We start from the raw sequence: 14,618 nt of genomic DNA on the forward strand, positions 1-14,618 counted from the left end.
CTACCTTCAGCTTTCTTCCTCATTGGCAGACAGTAAGAGGGGGTCAGCCGACAAAGAGCAGTGCACAGTAGTGTGAGGCATGGGCCTCACAGCAGACTAGCCAGATGGGTTTGCAGCTGAGAGACTATAGTTCTAACAGCACAGCACAGCCATTTGATATCAGTTCTGGGGAAAATAATTTCAAATGACCATTTGCAGTTCTAGAGCCACACTACTTGGCTATGTTACCTGAAAGATTTAGTTTCTTTTTAGTTTCATTTTGTGGGCTGGTGTGAAGGTCAATATCCTTGTTTCTGAGAAAGTAGTATATAAATGCTCTGATACTTTTTCCCCCTCTGTCAGTCATGGGGCTTGAACTCTGGTCCTGGGTGCTGTCCCTGAGCTTTTCAGCTCAAGGCTACCACCCCCCTTCAGCCACTTTTCTAGTGGTTAATTGAAGATAAGAGTCTCACAGACTTTAGTGCCCGGGCTGGCTTTGAACTGTGATCTTCAGATCTTAGCCTCCTGAGTGCCTAGGATTACAGGCGTCAGCCATCACTCCCGGCTTTTCCTTCTTTTTCATATAGGTGCATATGTCTGTCTTTTATTTTATTTTTTTGTTGGGTGTGGGGCTTGAATTCAGGACTTGGGCTCTGTCCTTGAGCCTCTTCATGTCAAGGTTAGCGCTCTACCACTTGAGCCATAGCACCATTTCTGGTTTTTTGAGTGGTTTATTGGAAATAAGATTCTCATGAGGACTTCTCTGCCTGTTGGCTTCAAACTGCAATCGTCAGATCTCAGCCTCCTGGGTAGCTAAGATTACCAATGTGAGCCACCAGCCCTTGGCATGCTTTTCTTTTTTGCCAGTCCTGGGCCTTGAACTTGGGGCCTGGGCACTTGGGCTTTCTCAAGGCTCTTGCTTTACCACTTGAGCCACAGAACCACTTCCAGCTTTTTTCTATGTATGTGGCACCGAGGAATTGAACCTGGGTCTTTTTGCATGCTAGGCAAGCACTCTACCACTAGGCCAAACTCCTGGCCTCAACTGTACTTTTTTTTTTTTTTTTTGGTCAGTCCTGGGTCTTGAGCTCAGGGCCTTGAGCTCAGGAGCTGAGTATTGTCCTCGGGCTTTCTCAAGGCTAGAGCTCTACACGACTTCCAGCTTTTTTTTCTATGTATGTGGTATACCAAAGAATCAAACCTGAGTCTTCGTGCATGCTAGGCAAACACTGTACCACTAGTCCAAACTCCCAGCCCCCTTAACTGTACTCTTAAAGGAATGCTGGCCCCCTTGCTAAGTAGCCTGGGGGAGGAGGAGGTAGAAGGCAAGAATGGAAAAACCAAGACCAATAGTCATCTGAGACTGTGGTACTGGTGTGGACCAAAATTATAGCAGTGAAGAGGGTCCAAATGGGTTGCTTGTATTTCATCCAACTCTGGGCCAAACTCTTGGCCCCATACCTCTTTTAAGAAATGTTTTAAGTTCCTTGAAAGCCAACTTGATTGGTAAAAAACTTTTTTTTTTTTTTTTGGCCAGTCCTGAGCTTGAGCTCAGGGTCTGAGCACTGTCCTTGGACTTGCTCAAGGTTAGAGCTCTACAGCTTGAGCCTCAGCACCACTTCGGCTTTTTTCTTTGTATGTGGTACCAAGGAATGGAACCTGTGTCTTCGTGCATGCTAGGCAAGCACTCTTATCACTAGGCCAAATTCCTGGCCCCTGCATTGTTTTTTTTTTTTTTCATGTATTTTTATTGTAATTAATAGAAAGGTTACATTATATTCACCAGATAGAAGGTGCATTACTTCACAAACATTGCTACCCTTTCTCATGTCTTGGTCCCCATTTCCCTCCCCCTCTCCCTACCCCTGCATTGTTTATTTTTGAGATAGTTTCTTACTTTATGTCCAGGATAGCCTGAACTCTAATCTTCCTATTTTCCCTTTTGTCACAGGAATGATGATGTGTATTGGTGTGCCCAGTCATTACATTTCTCCTGTAGTTTGAAATGACAGACATGCACTTACTGCACATAGACATTGGTTGAGATGAAGTCTTAAAAACTGTTTTACCCAGGTTGATCTCAGTGATGATCCCTAATTTCCACCTCCCAAATAGCTAGGATTGCACTATTACAGTGGAGCCACTTCGCCCGTCTAACTCCATATTCTTTATTTGTCAAGTACTTGATGATCCAGCAGACTCCATTTGTGCGCCGCCAAGTGCGAAAACTTCTGCTCTTCATCTGTGGATCAAAGGAGAAGTACCGCCAGCTTCGGGATTTGCATACCTTGGACTCCCACGTGCGTGGGATCAAGAAGCTGCTAGAGGAGCAGGGAATTTTCCTCCGGGCCAGTGTGGTTACAGCCAGTTCAGGCTCTGCCTTGCAGTATGACACACTCATCAGCCTGGTACGAGGACTGGGACATGGTAGGGCAAGGGAGCAAGTGATAAGGATCAGCTGAGTAGGTAACTGGACAATGGTCATAACTACTGAGGGTGTGTTATTGCTCTAGTTCCAGGCAAATTCCCTACCCCAGAGCCATGCTAGTCCCTTTGTGGTTGGCTTTGAAGTCTACAATTCCCCATTCCCATCAGTCAGTGGTCTTGGTTAATGATGTGAATGACGGCATAATCTTACCAGTTCACTGTTCATATCATGGACTGTCACAGGTAGGATGAACCTGAAATTGAGCATCGCTGGTTTTTATCCTTGAATACTAAACTAGCTATGGCATATAAAAGCTAGAGAAACTGAACTTAGGGGAATAACTGGAATACTTTTTATTTGAGCATCTGGAAGGAAGAGAGTATCAACTCCCAGCTTGTTCATCTTGTGTGGTGTTTATAGCAAGAAAAGGAAAATGAGTTGGACTATATTTTTTTTATGGCCTGGCCTGCCTTTGCTGCTTTCCTAGTGAGTGGCCTGAAGGCATTCTGAAAACACAGTGCCCTGTGTGATGGGGAGCAGAACAGAGCTAGGCTTCTGTGAGTTGTGCTCATGGGTATACCCTGCTCCCAGGTTTGCCACTTATCCCATCAGACAGCTGGGATAGAAGCAAATGGAAGACCATGATCATGTCATGGACCCATACAGGGTGACAGGCACTTAAGGCAGCAGGTATGCTTATTTGGGCTGTGATTGACTTCCCTTTCAGATGGAGCACCTGAAAGCCTGTGCAGAGATTGCTGCCCAGCGAACCATCAACTGGCAGAAATTCTGCATCAAAGATGACTGTAAGTGAGCCTTCTTTTTTTTAAAACTACTTTTGCTCATTCCCCCAGAAGTATTTATTGAGGCTTGCTCTGGGCTCTGTATTGATGTGATGCTGGAGATGTAGCCATGAGCAAGATAAAGAGGGAGCACTCTGCCCAGCAAATAAGACAGTAACTTAACAAGTGTTAGGGTTGGTGATGAAAATTGGGAGTTCTAGGAGCACAGAGCTGTGGTGGCAGTGAAACAGTTGTTAAAATGTGTAGAGAGCCCTTCATTTAAAGGAGTGATGCTGGGGCAGGCATGGTGGCTCATGCCTGTATTCCTAGCTACTCTGGAGGCTGAGATCCAAGGATCGAGGAGGATCAGATGGGATTGAGGTTCAAAGCCAGCCTGGGCACAAAAGAGCCTAAGACTCTTATCTCCAGTTAACCTCTAGAAAATGGGAAGTGGGGCTTGGCTCAAGGGTAGGGTGGTAGCCTTGAGCTGAAGAGCTCAGGGACACCAGCCTCGTCCTGTGCACGCATGAGTTCACAGTTCAGTCCCCCATGGCTCAGCACTGTTTCTCTGCTTGCAGCTGTCCTGTACTTCCTCCTGCAAGTGAGTTTCCTGGTGGATGAGGGTGTGTCCCCTGTGCTGCTGCAGCTGCTCTCCTGTGCTCTGTGTGGCAGCAAAGTGCTCGCGGCCCTGGCGGCCTCTACAGGTTCCTCCAGTTCAGCTTCCTCTTCTGCCCCTGTGGCTTCCAGCTCTGGACAAGGTGCCACACAGTCCAAATCTTCCACGAAAAAGAGCAAGAAAGAAGAAAAGGAAAAAGAAAAAGACAGTAAGAGTCACAGTGACATGTTAACTCTCTTGGAGTACATGATTTATTTTGAATTCTAAAAGGTCATTATCCTAGGTTTTCTGCAAGCTTCTCTAATGTCATTTTCAGTTATGGTGACACCTTAGATAATTGTGTGATGACTTCCTCAAAGTACAATAAGCTTTAATAAGCTAAGCCACTTCTTCTGTGGAATAGTAAAGACTGGAATGATGGTTGGAGTTAAGTGAAGTGATGCTTAGCCAAGAGCATGCCAAGAACGTTATCTTTCAGCTCACCTTTACCTTAGCTTCCCTGTTTCTCTAGGCCTTGGGAACTTGGGATGGGAATCCTCAGGGTGGGAGCAATGGAGGTAGTTTGCATTCTCCCAAGTAATTACTTTGTAACAGTGTTTACCCTTTGAGATAGCAAACTATTAGAGGGAAATTCATCTACTTTTAACTCTATTTCTTTAGTCCTGGGGCTTGAACTCAGGGCCTGAGCACTGTCCTTGGGCTTTCTCAAGGCTAGTGCTCTATCACTAGAGCCACAGCACCACTTCCAGCTTTTTTCTAAGTATGTGGTTCCGATGAACCGAACCCGAGTCTTTGTGCATACTAGGCAAGCAACTCTACCACTGGGCCAAACTCCCGGGCCCCTGTGCTTTTTTTTGAGGGAGGAACTGTCTGTCCCATTTGGAGCCAACCTATTTGTCTTCTAGTAAACAACTGAAAATTGTTTTGCAAATTCTAACCATTTGGGGTAGAAATATTCAGGAATTGAACCTGGGTCTTCGTGCATGCTAGGCAAACACTCTACCACACTTGAGCCTCAGCACTACGTCCAGCTTTTCTGTGTATGTGGTACCAAGGAATCGAACCTGGGTCTTCGTGCATGCTAGGCAAGCACTCTACCAGTAGGCCAAACTCCCAGCCCCCTTTAATGTACTTTTATTGTAAAAGTGATGTACAGAGGAGTTACAGGTACATAGATCAAGTTATGAATGTTTCTTTTTCCACAGTGCCGCCTCTTCCTCATTTCCTCTCAGTTTTTTCTCTCTTGACTCCCCTCATACAAATTGTATACAAGTTGTATAGTTTATTTTCAACATACTATCTAGTATCATCACTGCTGTACTAGTTTACACTTTATTTTATTATTTCCATGCTTCCTTTTCCCTTCCCCTAAACAGATAAACTTACATACAACACAGAAAGTACAGAAACCAAAACCAGTGACAAAAGGGGAAAAACAAACAAAAAAACGCTCACAAAATAAAATTTAAAAAACCTCATTTCTTAGAATTCATTTTATTTATTTGCCAGTCCTGGGGACTGAACTCAGGGCCTGAGCATTGTTTTTGGGAGTTCCTCAAGTGCTCTACCACTTGAGCCACAGCACTAGTTCTGGCTTTTCTTTGTATATGTTACCAAGGAATTGAACCTGGGTCTTCGTGCATGCTAGGCAAGCACTCTACTACTAGGCCAAATTCCTGGTTCTGGAATTCATTTTAATAAACTTTATATGAGCATATGCACATAGCTATTGAGCTTTCGAGATCTTCTCCTCTAAGAATATTCTCCTTGGGTCTCACTATGTGAATGTTTAGCATCCTGTTACTTTTTCAGCCTTCAGTTTTGCCCTAATTTTGCAGGTGAGAGTTCAGGTAGCCAGGAGGACCAGCTATGCACAGCTCTGGTGAACCAACTGAACAAATTTGCTGATAAAGAAACCCTCATCCAGTTTCTGCGTTGTTTCCTGTTGGAGTCCAATTCTTCCTCTGTGCGCTGGCAGGCCCACTGCCTGACGTTGCACATCTACAGGTAGCTCCAGGGCTCAGTTTGCAGATGCATACGGGTCTGGGACCAGGGTATATGGGTACAGGTCTGGGACCAGGGTATATGATGGCGTTTCTCATTGGTTTTATGTTACCTACTTTTTAGATCATGGTATTAGGTACTTCTGTCTGCCTAAATCCTCCTGAACAGTAAACATTTCTTCATTGAACCGTCTGCTTTAAGCTGTAAAGCTGAAAGCTATAGGCATCATATGCCATTTTCTACTCAGAAGGCTATATTTAAGAGTTTGTAAAATGAACAGGCTTAACTTATCCAGGTCAAAAGCTCAGTTTTCTGCTGTAAGTTACGATTGGGTGATGGTACTAGACCACCTCTTGAGAAGAGCAAAAGGCTGGGCTACATCAAGCCCCAAAAGGGTTCTAGCCTACACCCTAGTTGTAGGGGCTTAGAAATAGTTTCTGGGCCTTGGTGATAAATAAAGGTGCCTTGGTTTGCTGCTGCTTCCTAACGTGAGCTGACATTTACTTACAGGAACTCCAGCAAATCTCAACAGGAGCTCTTGCTAGATCTCATGTGGTCCATTTGGCCAGAACTCCCAGCTTATGGTCGTAAGGCTGCCCAGTTTGTGGACCTACTGGGATATTTCTCCTTGAAAACGATACAGACAGAGAAGAAGGTAATGGTTGATCTACGGTCAGAGATGCTAACTTGCCCTATTGAATCTTTTGTGGTGGGTTTAAAACAACGTGGGTAAGGTGCCCTCATGTGAATCTGTTTTGAATATAACTAGTAATGTAGTTTTTAAGTTAGAGGCCCTTAATGTAAACTTTTAGACAACACAGTTCGTGCCAGGAATGTGATCTGAATTAGGCTTAGCCCAGAGAAGTTGAGTGTAGAGTAAGGAACTGCAGCTCAGTGAAGGTGCTAGGGAAAGTATAAAGTCCTCCCTGAATTTGTTCCCACAGTTTGTTCCTGTAATTAGGAAAATCATTTCATGGCCTAAGCATAAAAATTATCTTCCTCCATGTGATCTGAAAGGTAGCTTTCGCTAAGACGGAATGGACTTAGGACAAGATAGAGTCCCCTAGACCTTTGGGATTTAGGACTGGCTTTGTGTTTGTGATTGGCTACTGAGATGTTCAGTGCTTATAGGATAATCTCTAGCCATGACGCTGAAAGCAGAAGTCTTTAACAAGTAAAAACTTGAGCTTTAATTATTTTTTTTTTTCTGAATTGTTTCAGTTGAAGGAGTATTCACAGAAGGCTGTGGAGATTCTTCGAACTCAAAACCATATTCTCACCAACCATCCCAACTCCAACATTTACAGGTGAATGAATTCTTTTTTTTGCTTTCTACTATTTGAAGTGCAGTCACCACTTTGAGTAGCTGTTTTCCTGTTGTGGTCCTTTTGTATGAATCAAGAAGCTCTTCAGGTACACTAATTTCAACTTGTCAGTCCTTGGCTCCTCCCAGGCCCTAGCACATAGAAGGCACTCAAAATATAATCACCGAATTAATAATTGGGTAAGCAGTAGTATCAGAAGATCTCTGGTTTTAAGAGTTGAACATACATAAGATAAAATAAGTTCACAAGCTGGACACTGTAATCCTAGCTACTTAAGAGGCTAAGATCTGAGGATTGAAGTTCAAAACCAGCTCTAACAGGAAGTTCTGTGAGACTATTACCTCAATTACCACCCCTCCTCCCCCCCAAAAAATAGAGAAATAGGGCTGTGGCTCAAGAGTAGAGCAGAGCACTGGCCTTGAACAAAAGAAGGTCAAAGACAACACATAGGTTCAAATTCAAGCCCCAGGACCAGTACACACAAAAAAGTTCACAGACACTGTCCTTTTTTAGCTAAAAACAGAACACAAGAAGGAAGACTTGAAAGAGGATACTACTTAAATTGTTCATTATTTCCTTGATTTAGTAGTGATATTTATTTATTTATTTATTAGTGCCAGTTCTGGGGCTGGAACACTCTCCTTGGGCTTTCTCAAGAGTAGAGCTCTATCACTTGAGCTGTAGCACCACTTCCAGCTTTTTTTTTTTCCTATGTATGTGGTACTGAGGAATTGATCCTGGGTCTTTATATATGCTAGGCAAGCACTCTACTACTAGGCCAAACTCCCGGTCCCTAGAAGTGACTTTAACAATTTTATTGAGATATAATTTACTTACTACAGAATCTACCTATCTTAAACATATCATACAATAATTTTATTTATTATTTGCCTTTGAAATTGGCTACACCACTTGCTAGGCTAGCATTCTACCACTTGGCCATAGCTGTAGCTCTGGCCTTTTGCTGATTATTTTGCAGATGGAGTCTCATGGACTTTTCTGCCTGGGTTGGCTTTGAACCTTTGTTCTCCAAATCTCAGTCTCTTGAGTAGCTAGGATTACAGGCATGATCCATTAATGCTCGGCTCAATCATTCTTTTTTTTTTTTTAATGATATCTTCTGAGTCAGATAAATACAATTTAGAATTCCACTGAATGTTAGCTCAGAAATACGAAACATTAGTCATTCAATTGCAATTTTCTTCCTGTGACTTATAAGCCATTTTGGGATTTATTTACTAACATGATGTTCTTATGGGAGGAAGGGGTTTCCTTTGGGGATGTTGAAGATACTTGGTCCCAGTTTCTTTGAGAAGCTTGGTATTTTCTTTTCTTTCTTTTTTTTTTGGTTGGTCATGGGACTTGAACATTGGGCCTGGACATTGTCCCTTGAGCAACAGCACCACTAATGGTTTTCTGGTGTTTAATTGGAGATAAGAGTCTCACAGACTTTTTAGTGCCCAGGCTGGGTTTGAATCATGATCCTCAGATCTCAGTCTCCTGTATAGCTAGGATTACAGGCATGAGCCGCTGTGCCCGGCTCAAGAAGCTTGATATTTTCTAAAATGAAAATTTCTTTATGCTGAAATTGGTTTCTTCCTTAGCACCTTGTCTGGCTTAGTGGAGTTCGATGGCTATTACCTGGAGAGTGATCCCTGTCTGGTCTGTAACAATCCAGAAGTGCCGTTTTGTGTAAGTAGCCTTTTTAGCATGACAGGTCCACTAGGCTTCTTGTTTCTAGAGATTGGTTATTATCCCCAGGTGATGGGTCACCAATGGTATGGGTTCTTGCCTACCATACTTTGTATCTCAGTAGAAACTTCACTCATGGATGAAGAATGGATTGCCCTGATGAACTGTTAGTCTGTACTAATGCTATGTTTTTGTGTACCTTTGTGTCTAGTATATCAAGCTGTCTTCCATTAAAGTGGACACACGGTACACCACCACCCAGCAGGTTGTGAAGTTGATTGGCAGTCACACCATCAGCAAAGTGACAGTGAAGATTGGGGATCTAAAGAGGACCAAGATGGTGCGAACCATCAATCTGTATTATAACAACCGAACTGTGCAGGCCATCGTGGAGTTGAAAAACAAGTATGGGCTTTTCAGACTTGGGGTGAGGTCACAGGATTATAAGGCTTCATACCAGGTTCTGGCTTTGAGTCCTGGAATGGGGCAAAGAACTATATATATCCTTAGAGGCCAGTGTGTCCTTTTAGCCATACCAGTCATGATTGAGTGACTGACAGAAGGGAAACACAGGTTCCTAAGGTTGTTTACAATGATTATTTTAAAATTAGTCCAGTGGTGCCATAGAATGTTATGGCAGCTCCTCATCAGTCTACTCTGGAGGCCTCGAGGTCCTTAGTGAGCCTTTACTCTCCTCTCTCCCCACCCCCCCAGTAGACTATTATCACTGAGTTGAGAGACACTTAAGCCCTTTTGTCTCTCTTAACATTGTCTCTTTTAGACCAGCCCGCTGGCACAAAGCAAAGAAAGTTCAGCTGACCCCTGGTCAGACAGAAGTGAAGATTGATCTGCCGTTGCCCATTGTGGCCTCCAACTTGATGATTGAGTTTGCAGACTTCTATGAAAACTACCAGGCTTCCACAGAGACCCTGCAATGCCCACGCTGTAGTGCCTCTGTCCCTGCCAATCCAGGGGTGTGTGGCAACTGTGGGGAGAATGTGTACCAGTGTCACAAATGCAGGTAATCCACTGGCTGTCCCCCCTATGGGAGGGCTCACCCCCTTCCTGTTTTAATAACTGATTCTCTGGGCAGTTTTATTATCTGATGTCTTAGCTATTGAGATGATTATGGAATAAGTCAGGGGTCTGGTGGTGGGGCGGAGAAAGGAAGGTAGAAGAGTGGTGTCTGTACATGGGTTTATTCCTGCTCATCCAGTGATGGGTGTGAAGCCAGGAAAGTTCCTAGGTCTTCCCTTCCTTCCATCTATTGGTTGTTATCCCTTCAGCAATTCCTGCACTAGTTTCCAGAGTACACATATGGTCCAATCTCTCCTCAGTCACCTATGTACCCCAAACCACTGTTGCCCCACTTACCTAACACTTTGGTCTTTTAGATCCATCAACTATGATGAAAAGGATCCTTTCCTCTGTAATGCTTGTGGGTTCTGTAAATATGCTCGCTTTGATTTCATGCTCTATGCCAAGCCTTGCTGTGCAGTGGATCCCATTGAGAATGAGGAAGACCGAAAGAAGGTATGGTCACATCTGGCACAGACAGTGGGTTTATTTGAACTTCAAGCAGTATTAGTCCATTTTTTCTTCTGGTGCAGGTCTTCCTCAGCCCAGCAAATATTGGGTCCCCCGGATCAGGTTTTGTGTAGGACCATCATATGTTGTAGACATATGAGTTTGGAGAAATGTTGATTGGTACTGAAACTCCATGTCTCTAGGAACAAATACCATTGAGTTTAGAAAGGCAGAACGGAGTCAGATGGCATGCCTTACATTTATTTATTCCGTAACTGCTTCAATTGAGGTTTCTGGCTTTCTCTGAATGTTAGCTTATCAGGGACATAATCTGTAAGATCTGAATGGATGCTAAAGGGTGATGAAAAGGAGTCCTATTGGGATAATAGCAAAACATTTAGCTTGGATTTAGAAGGACAAAATGTTCCTATTCCATCTGGTCTTTTAAATACTTTTATGACATAGCATAGTTTTATACTATACACACACACACACACACACACACACATGTATGTATGTATGTATGTATGTATGTATGTATGTATGTATGTATGTATGTATTATGTAGTATACCACCTGCTAGGATTACTAGTGAAGGATAGAGATAGTATATGACACAATGTCTGACATAGGAAGTGTTCTAAGAAGTCATCAGCAGTTAGGATTACTTAGGGAAATCATCATGCTCAGATGCCTTCACACAGGTCCCTTGTCTCTTCCTGTGTAGGCTGTTTCCAACATCAACACGCTTCTGGACAAAGCTGATCGAGTGTATCATCAGCTGATGGGACATCGGCCACAGCTGGAGAACCTGCTGTGCAAAGTGAATGAAGCAGCTCCAGAAAAGCCACAGGTGATCCCAGACTGGATGGACCTGAAGGAAGGATTTGTGTCTGGGTCACAAGAGTGCCCCAGGTGAATCCCTCTTTGTGGGGTATATCCGATAATTTTCTTCTTGGGATTGCAGGAAGATTCTGGAACAGCAGGAGGCATCAGCTCCACATCAGCCAGTGTAAATCGCTACATCCTACAGTTGGCTCAGGAGTACTGTGGTGACTGCAAGAATTCATTTGACGAACTCTCCAAAATCATCCAGGTATGTTTTGTCCAAGTGTAATTGATGGCTGTTTTCACAGCAGTCCCATTGCAGTTTCGATCTTGGTATCGTATCTGCCCAACCCTGTTGGGAAAGCACACCAGATAGTGCCTCCCATACTTCAGTTTCTGACACTTCTGAGAGCTGACTTCAGCTGTAAGACAGAATAATGTTTTTCTTGACTACTAACAAATCTATATTTAGAATGCTTAGTGCTTTCAGAAAAAGAAAAAGTCCCCAAAATTCTATTCTCCTCCTCTTATATGCTGTGTTTGCAGGCTAGAGGATCAGAGTGTACCAGTTATAGTCAGCCCAGGTGGGCTGTGTGTGAACGTTCTGTCACTGCCTTCATGATAGGATGTCACAGGCAGCGGAGCTTCACCCAGGAGAGCATCTAGTTCATTACTCCCATCACCACCCCAAATGGCTGGCATTCCATCTTTGCTAAGTATACCTGGGTTTCTGACCCTTCGTTTTATTTTTTGGCCAGTCTTGAGGCTTGACCATAGGACCTGGGCATTGTCCTTGAGCTTTCTCAAGGTTAGAGTTCTACCACTTGAGCCACCGCACCATTTTTTCTGTGTATATGGTACCAGCAAATCAAACCTAGGGCTTGTGCATGCTAGCTGGGCAAGTATTCTACTGCTAGGCCACACTCCTGGCTCTGACTTTTTGTCTTTTTAAAAGACAGTGTTGGGGCTGGGAGTTTGGTCTAGTGGTAGAGTGCTTGCCTAGCATGCACGAAGATCTGGGTTCGATTCCTCACTACCACATACATAGAAAAAGCCGGAAGTGGTGCTGAGGCTCAAATGGTAGAGCTCTAGCCTTGAGAAATTCCAATGACAGTGCTCAGGCCCTGAGCTCATGTCCAGGACTGGCAACAAAAAAAAAAAAAAAAGAAAAGGACTGTTACGTGGAAGTTAAGAGGAGGAATCTGTGATCAGAGTCTGATTTCTGACTGGCTCCCTTAATTTGTGAAGTAGCTATGTTAAGCTTCAGTTTCCTCTTTTGTAAAGTGGGGATAAAATAACTGTGATGGTACTGACAGCACTGAAATAATAATGCACATCAAGTTGTTTTCCAAGTGAAGCTAACTTTCTAATTGACTTCCTTCTTTGTCCTTATTTTAATTGCTGTTTTCATTTTTGTCTTTTCATTTTTAGAAGGTCTTTGCGTCACGCAAAGAGTTGTTGGAATATGACCTGCAGCAGAGGGAAGCAGCTACCAAATCATCCCGAACTTCTGTGCAGCCCACATTTACTGCCAGCCAGTACCGCGCCTTATCTGTCTTGGGCTGTGGCCACACGTCTTCCACCAAGTGCTATGGCTGTGCTTCCGCTGTCACAGAGCATTGTATCACACTTCTCAGGGCCCTGGCCACCAATCCTGCTCTGCGACATATTCTCGTCTCCCAGGGCCTTATCCGGGAACTCTTTGATTATAATCTTCGCCGAGGGGCCGCTGCCATGCGGGAGGAGGTCCGCCAGCTCATGTGCCTCCTAACCCGGTCAGCATCTCCTCCATGATTATGAGCCTAGAAATGCCTACTAAAGTTGGGGTTGGTGAGAGGACTAGAGGTGATGCTGGAAGGACTAAGGATGTGGTAGAGAATCATGTGCTTCTGATTGCCTGATAGAGATAGCTTATCACAGAGGAATCATGGGAAGACTGAGGGTGTCAGTGAGCCAATTAGGCTTCCCTGTAAGTGGTCGTTTGGCATATACTCTGTTGGTTCCAGGGATGTGCCCTGAGGAAATGTTCTGATCTTGGTGAAGGTGGACAGGAGAGTGAAGAGACACTTGGACTCAAGAAAATTTACCAAAAGCAGACAGTGGAGCCCAAGGATGGCTAGGGAAAGTCTAAAGGAGTAAGAGCTGTGACTCCAGCTCAAAAGGAACCAGACTTCAGAGCCAACATTTTGGAGTGTACACCTTGGAAACATTATTGAATTTCTCTTACACATTACTTACCTATTGCATTCCTTAACTGCAAAGAAATGAGGAATATAAGTATTCTAAAGATATTTGATGACTGTTGGTGAAATAATTTATAAATAACTCGGTGCCAGGAATTTGGCCTAGTGGTAGAGTGCTTGCTTACCTTGCTTACCATGCACGAAGACCTGCGTTCAATTACTTGGTACCACATATATAGAAAAAGCTGGAAGTGGTGCTGTGGCTCAAGTAGAGAAACCCAGGACAGTGCTCAGGCCTGAGTTCAGTTCCCAAAATTGGCAAAAAAACAAAAATCTCACATGGTATTTAGTATGAGATATCACACCCAGAGCTTTATGTTGGATAAATTTAGTACTTTATTTAACAACATCTGTTGAATGACAGGTGCTTTTTGAGTCTCTGGGAATACAGTGGTAAACGAAGCAAAACCCTTGCCCACAGGAGTCTGATATTCTGCATAGAGTTGCAGTAAGCAAATACTGAAAAACTATGATTCCAGAAAACAAGATTGTAAGGAAAAATCAAGTAGCGAGGTGACCCCTTCAGGAGGGCTTGCTGTTTTGGGATAAGGTAGTAGAGAACGTCTCTGAGGAGTGATATTTGAAAAGCATGCGTGAGTGAAGGGAGCCAGCCCTGAGCCAGGCTATTCCATGCAGAGGAAGCAGCCAGAAGAGAAACAGGCTCTGAGGATGCTGGGAGTGGCAGCAAGGCCTGTAGCTGAGGACAGGCAAGCATGAACTGCAGGGAGGACGGGTAGCCAGTGGTTGAGAAGAGAAGATCCAGTAAGGTCTTATAGGGTATCTAAGGACTTGGAATTTTACTTAAAGTATGTTGGGAAGCAGAAGGTGACAAGGTGCAGTGTAGTATATTTTTTTTTTAAAGAAGAGACATTTGACAGTGTAGTTTATTATTATTACTATTTTTTTTTTTAAAGAAGAGACATTTTGACAAAGGACCATAGGAAGTATCATGTGGGAAAGGATATGGTGGCAGTTGGAAAAGATAAGGAATGCACCGCCCATCATGAGAATGGGTTCTACTTTTGAGGACTGTGACATTAGCATTTCTTGGGGTCCTGCCACCTGCAGTGTGTACCCCAGGTATATCCACTGTTCTCCCCTCAGTCAGCATTTGTTTACAGGAAAGGAAGCAACAACATGCTCCCTCTCATCGCAGACCAGACATTGTGATGCTCTAGTCTTGTTCTTAGGAAG

General features: G+C 43.8%; 1 protein-coding gene across 4 annotated transcripts in view; it reads left to right on the plus strand.

The window, feature by feature from the left end:
* The window catches only part of Ubr4 (ubiquitin protein ligase E3 component n-recognin 4), a 129,448-nt gene that overhangs the window by 81,130 nt on the left and 33,700 nt on the right, over positions 1-14,618 (plus strand). For all 4 annotated transcript variants that reach the window (XM_090335707.1, XM_090335709.1, XM_090335708.1 and 1 more), the window contains 13 exons: positions 2,160-2,387; positions 3,135-3,213; positions 3,768-4,013; positions 5,644-5,812; positions 6,320-6,464; positions 7,031-7,116; positions 8,739-8,826; positions 9,038-9,231; positions 9,608-9,847; positions 10,221-10,359; positions 11,081-11,206; positions 11,321-11,449; positions 12,613-12,956. In XM_090335707.1, the coding sequence (XP_090191833.1) occupies positions 2,160-2,387; positions 3,135-3,213; positions 3,768-4,013; positions 5,644-5,812; positions 6,320-6,464; positions 7,031-7,116; positions 8,739-8,826; positions 9,038-9,231; positions 9,608-9,847; positions 10,221-10,359; positions 11,081-11,206; positions 11,321-11,449; positions 12,613-12,956 (2,213 nt within the window). The remainder of the gene's footprint in view (positions 1-2,159; positions 2,388-3,134; positions 3,214-3,767; positions 4,014-5,643; positions 5,813-6,319; positions 6,465-7,030; positions 7,117-8,738; positions 8,827-9,037; positions 9,232-9,607; positions 9,848-10,220; positions 10,360-11,080; positions 11,207-11,320; positions 11,450-12,612; positions 12,957-14,618) is intronic.

This window comes from Megascapheus bottae, chromosome 6, assembly GCF_031878675.1.
Source record: "Megascapheus bottae isolate mThoBot1 chromosome 6, mThoBot2.hap1, whole genome shotgun sequence".
Lineage (NCBI taxonomy): Eukaryota > Metazoa > Chordata > Mammalia > Rodentia > Geomyidae > Megascapheus > Megascapheus bottae.